Raw genomic sequence first — 9,009 nt, forward strand, 5'->3', positions numbered from 1 at the left:
GAAGGAAATTCAACCTTAGGCACTAGGTAGAGAGCAAAAGTGGCTAGCAAAGGAGACTGAGAAGGAACAGCCAGAGACATGGAGAAAATTCAGGAGTGAAGAGTCAATGAAGCCAAGAGAAGCTTCAAGAAAAGAATAAACTGTGTTGAATACTCCAGAGACTGAGGAAGATGAGACAAAGTATCCACGGGATCTGGCAATACAGAAGTCACTGGTGACCTTGATGAGAGCAATTTCAACGGAGTGGTCAGAAGAGAAGCCAGACTGGTGTAGGCTGAAGAATGAATAAAAGTTGAGAAAGTTGACACAGATAGAAATCTGCCTACGAATAGAAATCAAAAAAGTAGGACTGTAGTTGAAGAGGGATGAAAGGGATACCACAACATAAGTTGTATGTCGATGGAAACAGATTTTTATGGAGAGGTAGGATTTAGTGATAGATTTTATGGGGAATAATGGAAAAGAAGAATCCAAGGATTATACACAGGATTCTGATTGTGGTGCCATTTACTGAGACCAAGAACATAACAGCAAGGGCAAATACATTTGCCTCCAAAGACCATATTGGGTCTCCACCACGCTGGGTAGGCTTCCCTTCTTGTGAGGGTCTACTGAGGGAGAACTGTAAAGTATGACCGAGCCTCTCCAGACTGCACTACTTCCTGATATGATTAATCTCTTCTTGAGATTTAAACCTCTTAGGGATGACAATACTATGCTAATCCAATCTAGCAGCCACACAAGCCAACTGAATAAGAATGGATTTGTACTGGCTGAAGGGACACAAGTCATGGAAAAGGGCTCTATATTCACAGCTGATGGGGGAGCAATCATACCTTTGTAATCAATACACTGAAGACTTAGAAACCAGTAACTTTCAGATAAATAGTGAAACCAAGCTTTTTTCCCCAAAGAAATTAATCAAATTCAAAATTGTTTACACTCTCCATGTTCATTAATAGCAGCGATGTAACTTAATACTCCCTTGCTACTTCCGATATTACAGTGAATTTCCATGGAGTATTTTCAGAGAGCCTAGGCCTCCTCCTAAAGAAAAATAAGTATCAGTTCTTGCAACAACCAAGGGAAACGAACTGCTCCAGGCGGTTCAAGGGAGTGCCTGGAGAAAAAGGTAGAAACTGGAAGAAAAGAAAAGTTTTGACTTAATAGGCCATTCTGATATTTGAGGTAGGCGTTTGATGGATGTAGCCATTTATGGAGAGTTCTAATTTTATTATTCAACAATATGGGAAAAGATGGAATTCGGCATCTCCCTCTAGCCTGATGGCAGGGCTGCTGAAAGCTCCGTAGCTTTCACATCCCTAGAACAAACAATTCGATCACCTGATCCTGACTCAGAAGCCCCAGGTCCCTTCCATTTCCAATCCTTTCGCGTGGCCCAATTTTCAGAAGCTGCGAGAGAACGACGGGATCCCAGAAAGCCTGTTGATGCAACAGACCGCCCTATTCACGGGTTCTGGGTGGCAAAGAATTGCGAAAAGCTCTGTGACTCTGAGCAACTACGCTGCTTTCGTCCTCCTTTTCCCTCACAGAGCAGGGAAGGCCGAGGGCCTCCTTCTTCCCGCATACGGTCCCCACTGCCTCTTCCCTTACTGGACCAGGCCCTAGGAGCCTAGTTCCCCACCTGACGCATTCGAGGAATACGCTTTCCAGTCCGAACTTTACCTGCCTGAGGCCCGCCGCTTCTCCGGCGCGCTAAGCCCCCACCGAGGAAAATGGAGTCGTCGAACCGAGACAGGGAAAGGATAGTACGGACCCACCGCACGGCCCCTCCGCCGCCACCGCCGCCGCTGCTGCTGCGTCAACGTGCTACGTCACTTCCGGCTCCCTGTCACTGGAAGTGGGCGGGCCATTTCTTGCTCTCATTTCCCACCCGGCTATCGGGGCTTTGTCCGAGGGCTTGCAAAAACTGGCCGAAGCGGCTCTGGAAGGCAGCTATCACAGAGCCCCGGGAACAGAGTGAGGGGATCGGAAGCAACTAGGCCTAGCGGCTTCCTCAGGCCGCTCTAGCCAAAGGAACCATAAAGACCAGTCTCGGGCTTCTTGTCCTTCTCTCTGTGGTTCCGCCTGCAACTTCCGGTTCCGGGGAGGGGCTGAGTTTTTCGTGGTACACTAGGGGTTCTGCGGTACAGCAGAGATGGTTGTGGTATCGCTGCTGTTGTTGGGTGGTTTGTGGAGTGCTGTGGGAGCGTCGAATCTGGCTGTCGTTACCTGCGGTTCTGTGGTGAAGCTACTCAATACGCGCCACAACGTGAGACTGCACTCACACGACGTGCGCTATGGGTCAGGTACTGCCTCCCGGCTTTGGGTGGGCTGGGAAGGCCTGGTAGGCTCCGGAGGGGGCGGGGCCTAGGGAAAATCTGAGGGGTGTGGTCTGGGGAGGTTAGGGGAGCCTGGGGGAGGTTCCTGAGGTCTAGAAGCGGAGTGTCGGAGAATTGAGTTGTCCAAAAGCGTCTTCATCATACCAGGTTTTCTCTGGTGAGCAGTATGCCAGGGGCATAACATAGATACTTTTTTAAGTTTATAATATTTCTACGAGGTAGAGACTATTGTTATCCTCATATTACAGATGAGGAAACAGACTCAGAAATAAATCCCATGCTCAAAGCCTTGCAGCTAGTGAGTGACAAAGACGGGCTTCGAGCCAAATCTATCCAGGTTCAAAGCCCGCTTTCAGCAACTCCAGGCTGGCACTACTCAGTGCGGGAGAGACAGACGTAGAAAATTACAGTAAGTGCTGTTATTTTTGAAGTTTCGAACTCCAAGAGCTCACTCTTTGACTATGACCGTATTTTCTAGCTCTTTTGCATCTTACATTTGCTCGTCAACTCTTTTTGTTTGGCCTCTTTTTACTCAAACCTTACTTTTTTTCTTCTAAAGAGCTTAAACTAAAGCACTCACTGGAATTGGAGAGGAAACTGTTTAGAGGGCTTTTAAACATATGGAGTGAAAATGCTTAGTTTGTGCGTTCATTTATAATTAATTATTTGTGGGTTCATTCATTCAGTATAGATTTATTGAGCTCCCAATAAATGCCTAATATTGTTCTAGATACAGTAGTGAAGCAGTCAGCAAGTTACAAGAAAACAAAGACAAAAAAGAGAGAACAAAGTGCAGCTAGTGAGATGTGAGAGGCATCTAATATGACTGCTAGATTTCTATCTTGGATGGCTGATGATGCTATTAGCTAAGAGAGGAAGGCGTTCTCTCAGATAGGGGCTAGTCTCTGGTTCCTGATTCCCAAAATGTGTCTGACCAGTTAAACTAGGAAGGAGTTATCCTTGTTGGGGGTGTCTTTTTTTTTTTTTTTTTGTGAGGAAGATCAGCCCTGTGTTAACATCTGCCAATCCTCCTCTTTTTTTGCTGAGGAAGATTGGCCCTGGGCTAACATCCGTGCCCATCTTCCTCCACTTTATATGGGACGCTGACACAGCATGGCTTGCCAAGCAGTGCATCAGTGCGCGCCCAGGATCTGAACCAGCGAACCCTGGGCCACCACAGCGGAGTGCACACACCCAACCACTTGCACCACTGGGCGGGTCCCTGGGATGTCTTAATAATCCTAGCAACCATTCAGTGAACACCTACTATGTGTCAGGCTTATTGCTTTTTAATTTGATCTAGTTTCCTATTCTGGATCTACTAACTGACAATGTGAGTGGAGAGAGGCCTGCCAGTAGGAATCTGTAGGTCTAAAAAGCTCTTCAGGGGGCCAGCCTGGTGGGGTAGTGGTTAAGTTCAAGTGCTCCACTTCAGCGGCCCAGGGTTCGCAGGTTAGGATCCCTGGCGTGGACCTATGCACTGCTTATCAAGCCATGCTGTGGCAGGCGTCCCATATATAAAGTAGAGGAAGATGCACATGGATGTTAGCCCAGGGCCAATCTTCCTCAGCAAAAAGAGGAGGAGTGGCAGTGGATGTTAGCTCAGGGCTAATCTTCCTCCCAATCAGTCAGTCAGTCAATAAAAAATAAAAAAAATAAAAAGCTGTTGAAGTGTTCCTGATGGGTAGCCAGATGAGAGCCAGGTCCAGCCTGGAGCTCAGAAGAGAGAATTGTGCTGAGCCTGAGATACAGAGTTAAGTATAACATCATTGTACAGGTTGTGGTTGAAAATGTGGAAAGAGTAAATGAGGTTGCCCAGGATGAGCTGTAGTTCTCAATCTGGTGTCAATTTGAATCACTTGAAAAACTTGTTGGAGCACTTATAAATGCTTTTGTCCTGACCCCCAACAAGTATTTAAGAATAGATAAGGGCCAGGGATCGAACTCTGGGTAATCCTAAGGTTTAAGGATGGGAGAGGAAGTGGAGGGTTGAATAGAAAATGAAAAAGTAGGAGACAGTGTAGGCTATGATTTAGTGAAGCATGGCAGTGAGGACCAAGAAAGCTGTAAGGCAATAACCAGAAGTAAGAAGGGAGGGTTGGTTTGCCTTTTTTTTTTTTTTTTTTTTTTTTTTGATGTAACAAAATCATTATGAGCTGAGGGGAAGAAGCAATAGAGAGAAGCTGGTAGTGTACTTAGCTACAGACATTCACTCAGGTAACTGTGGTACAAGGCACAATGTGTTCAGTGGTGAAAAGGAAGTGTCATCAAAAGGCTGTGGTCAGGCAGGGCCAGGGGACTGAAGGCAAAGCTGGGAGGAATAGGCGAGAGTAACTGAAGAAAGTGTCTGGAAAATATAGAGTGCCTTCAAAGAATTGAGTAGTGAATGAGGCCTAGGAAAGAGAATATCCTTGGAGTTAATATGAGAGAGTGGCCTATTTGGGGGAACTTGACAGAAAGTAAAGCTTTGTGGGAAGCCATGTGGTAGAGTGGTTAAGAGTGTGAGTATTAGAATCAGGCAGCCTAGGTTCAAACCCCTGCACTGTCTCTTGGACCTGTGTAACCTTGGGCACAGTATTTAGCCTTTCTAACACTCCAGTGTAAAATGGGGATAATAATAATAATAATACCTACCTCAGAGAATAGATGCATGAATCAAATAAGAATATGCAGGCCAAAGGCATGGGTTGGTATCTGACACCTAGTACGTTTTCAGTATGCATTAGCTAGCTAGCAATTATTATTTGTGTATTTTCCTTTTTTTTTTTTTAAGCTTGTAGCTACATGTTTAACCCAGTACCTTTTAACCTGCAGAATTGTAGGTTTAGGCAGTATTAGTCAAATTTAGATGACTTAAGAATATTTTTATAATACATTGATGGGTCACTTAACGGAATTCAGGAACTGTAATGGTTGTTTAAATTAAAGTTGACAGCAAAAACTTGTCTCACTTTAATTGTGAAATGTGGTAAAAATTTGAATAATATTACAAACATGTTAAAATTATGTGATTAGATACCTGACATATACCAGGGGCTATCCAGGATAGTATATACACATGAACATTGTCTGTGCTTCAAAAAAACTACATATGTTCATTTATTTAGTGCCGTTTCTTGCAAATTCTTGGGATTTTCTAATATGGTACTACACTCTTAAATATAGTTTATCATACAATAACTAGTACTACATAAATACATCTAGTATTTCTCATATATATATTTTAACGTTGTAGAAGAAGAAATATTACCAAACATAGGGTTTCTTCCTCACGCCTCCAAAACTATGTTATGATATAGGGCACATTATTGACCATAGGAAAGAGAGGGGTCAGGTTGAACTCACCCTCTTTTCTTTTTTTTGACTGCAGGTAGTGGGCAGCAGTCAGTGACAGGTGTAACCTCTGTGGATGACAGCAATAGTTACTGGAGGATACGGGGGAAGACTGCAACAGTGTGTGAGAGGGGAACCCCCATCAGATGTGGCCAGCCCATCCGGCTGACACATGTCAACACTGGCCGAAACCTCCATAGTCACCACTTCACCTCACCTCTTTCTGGAAACCAGGTGAGGTGGCATCCTCTGGCTCATTGCTGCTCTGTGCATTACTCAGTTGTTTGATGTCTTGGTTCTTAGCCCTTTCTTTTTCAGGTGTAGATGTTCTCTTTTGTGCAGACCTGGAGAATTGGCTCTTTCTTATAAGTGTGAAGGAAATTGTTTCTAGTCAAAATGGACACTTTACATCTAGATCAAATCGAGAGATGAGGAAGAAAAACAGAATAGGTATACATTAGCATATCATAAATTGTCCTGATAAATCCTGCAATAAGGAAACCCAATGTTTTCCAAACTTGCAATAAAAATTATTATTTTTTAATGATGCCAACCACATTAGGAAAATGAATTAGGTATTGTGCCACCTTTTTAAGCCTCGAGCTTTTGGGGGGATGTGGAACCCATAATGACTGCTTCCCTTTCACCCCTACTCTGCACATAGTTTTCTCTATTAACATCTTACATTAGTATGGTAAATTTGCTGCAGTTAAGAAAGCAATATTGATACATTGTTAGCAACTAAAGTCCATAGATTATTCCGATTTCCTTAGTTTTTACCTGCTGTCCTTTTTCTGTTCCATGATCCCATCCAGGATACCACATTACATTTAGTTGTCATGTGTCCTTAGGCTCATCTTGGCTGTGACAGTTTCTCAGATTCTTGTTTTTGATGACCTTAACAGTTGAGGGGTGCTGGTTAGGTATATTATAGAGTGCTCCTCTATTGGAATTTGTCTGATGTTCTTCTCATGATTAGACTGGATTTATAAAGGTTTTTGGGAGGAAGACAACAGAGGTAAAGTGCTGTTTTATCACATGGTATCAAGGGTACACACTATCTACATAATTTATGACTGTTGTTATTGATTACCTGGCTGAAGTAGTGTTTGTCAGGCTTCTCCTGTAAACTTATTCTTCTCGTTTTCCCCCTTTCCATACTGTACTCTTTGGAAGGAAGTCACTATGCACAGCCCACACTTAAGGCGTATGGAGTTATGCTTCTCCTTCAGGTTGCAGTAGCTACATAATTTATTTGGAATTCTTCTGCATGGGAGATTTGTATCTTTCCTATTTATTTGTTCAATCATTTATATCAGTAAGGACTCATGGATATTTATTTTATACTTTGAGTTATAATTCAATACCACTGTCTCTTATTTTCTTGCTCAAATTGTTTCAACTTTGGCTGTTGGAAGCTCTTTCATTTGTCTCTTATGTCCATTTGACATACTCCCATTGTAGTGTATATGTGTGGGTGTGTTTTAACACTTCTTACTTTCTGGCACTAAAAGATATTCCAGGCTCATCTTGTATCTTTCTTGCCACACCTGTTTCTCCAAGAAGCCCTGCTTCCTCTTATTGGAGAATGGTATTGGAAACCAAGATCTGGGCCCTACATGAGCTTGATGCTACTGAGGTATTGTCTCTTTTAGTCCCTCTCACCTGACAGAGCAAAGATATATATGTGTGTATACATACACTTTTGTATAAATGTTCATATGTGTAACTATCTGTATCTAATATTAAGTTAAACATGAGTTCTTACTGATGTCTCCAACTCTAATCCATTACCACATAGATCATTCTAGCTTCCCCCCTTTGCTTATTTGTAAATTCCCACTCTAATAGTGAGATACCTGGCTCCCAGCACTGTCATCCATTTACTTACTTGTTCAGTTCTAGTATACAAGTATAGTAGTAGAATTGTTAATTATGTGCAGTTCCTTTTGCCTTCAGTCTTACAGACTCGATTTCCAAATGACTGCTTTTTATCATCTAAAATTGTATAGCTATAAGTGTGTATTTAAATTATATACTTCTGAAATAATCAGTCACTTTTTTATTGTGATAGAAACTCTGAATATTTGGCCTTAAGGGAATGGGATTAGAAGAGGAGTGGAAGATAGAATCTGCTATAATTTGCTCAGTTAAAATTTATTTCATTCTCACAATTATTCTGTAAGGTGATATTGTCATCATTTCATAGAGGAGAAAAATGAAGGCTCAAAGGAGTTACATAAGAAGAGAGGGAGCTGACATTTAAGGTTTGCCTTTCTCCAGAGCCCATCCCCTTTCCAACTTGTGTTTCTCACCAGGTCGTTTAAAATCTAGTTAAAGGAATGAGGCAGGAATATTTAAAGTCAAATAACAAGAGTTATAAAGTATTTTAAGACTACAATAAAAAACGTGAGGCAAATATAGGAATACTTGCAAAATAAGTATTTGGACCATAATATTATGGCAACTGATTTCCTGTCCTTTGTCTTTTTTTTTTTCTTTTTTTCACAGTTTATTTTATTTAATTATTTTTAAACAACACTGGAAAGCCTCTCATTTTTCACTTTTGGGTAACGTTATTTTTCTTCCTTTGCCTCCCTCCCCTTTCCAAGCCTATATGTCAGCCATGCTAATGTTGCTACCATCTGTGTCTTCCAGGAAGTGAGTGCTTTTGGTGAGGAAGGTGAAGGCGATTATCTGGATGACTGGACAGTGCTCTGTAATGGGCCCTACTGGGTGAGGGATGGTGAGGTGCGATTCAAGCATTCTTCCACTGAGGTTCTGCTGTCTGTCACCGGAGAACAATATGGTCGACCCATCAGTGGGCAAAAAGAGGTGCATGGCATGGCCCAGCCAAGCCAGAACAACTATTGGAGAGCCATGGAAGGCATCTTCATGAAGCCCAGTGAGTCGTTGAAGGCAGAAGCCCACCACGCAGAGCTATGAGTCTGGAGGCTGTGAGCCACTGTCACCACATAGTGTTCGTAGACATCTGCTGCTGCTTCACCCTGGATTCCTTGCTACAGGTTCCCTGGGCAGTGGCCATGTCACCCCTGAGATGGAGACGCATGACAGGAAAAGTGGCTGTGTTTGGAAGCTTCAACCCTTCACACTTGAATTGGTTGTTCTCCCAGACTTGGGTCAGTTCTTTCTGAGTACAGGACTTGCTGGTGAAGGAACACATACTTTTTATTCATATTGATAAAACAGAAACTGAGACATCCCTCCTAGCTGGGAAGTTTTTACTCCTCAGAAGCTTGGCATCATGGATTATTAATGTGTGTGACTTTTTCCCTTTCTTTCTCCAAAATGATAAAAAATAATTTCATTGTTA

General features: G+C 42.6%; 2 protein-coding genes across 7 annotated transcripts in view; one reads left to right on the plus strand and one right to left on the minus strand.

Moving 5' to 3' along the window:
- Window positions 1-1,826, minus strand: part of SUPT6H (SPT6 homolog, histone chaperone and transcription elongation factor) — a 32,506-nt gene extending 30,680 nt beyond the window's left edge. For 3 of the 6 annotated variants that reach the window (XM_014789769.2, XM_087440734.1, XM_087440733.1), the window contains exon 1: window positions 1,687-1,809. The gene's annotated coding sequence lies outside the window, so the exon portion shown is untranslated. Of the gene's footprint in view, window positions 1-1,686 lie in introns of all 6 variants that reach the window. The other 3 variants (XM_087440736.1, XM_004433373.3, XM_014789768.2) reach the window with 2 other exon arrangements.
- An 88-nt stretch (window positions 1,827-1,914) lies between these two features.
- Window positions 1,915-9,009, plus strand: SDF2 (stromal cell derived factor 2). Its single transcript, XM_004433374.3, has 3 exons — window positions 1,915-2,309; window positions 5,713-5,909; window positions 8,334-9,009. Exons 1-3 carry the CDS (start codon window positions 2,159-2,161, stop codon window positions 8,619-8,621), a joined length of 636 nt encoding a protein of 211 aa, XP_004433431.1. The 5' UTR covers window positions 1,915-2,158; the 3' UTR covers window positions 8,622-9,009.

The sequence above is a fragment of the Ceratotherium simum genome, chromosome 16, assembly GCF_057802395.1.
Source record: "Ceratotherium simum simum isolate JZ-2026a chromosome 16, ASM5780239v1, whole genome shotgun sequence".
Lineage (NCBI taxonomy): Eukaryota > Metazoa > Chordata > Mammalia > Perissodactyla > Rhinocerotidae > Ceratotherium > Ceratotherium simum.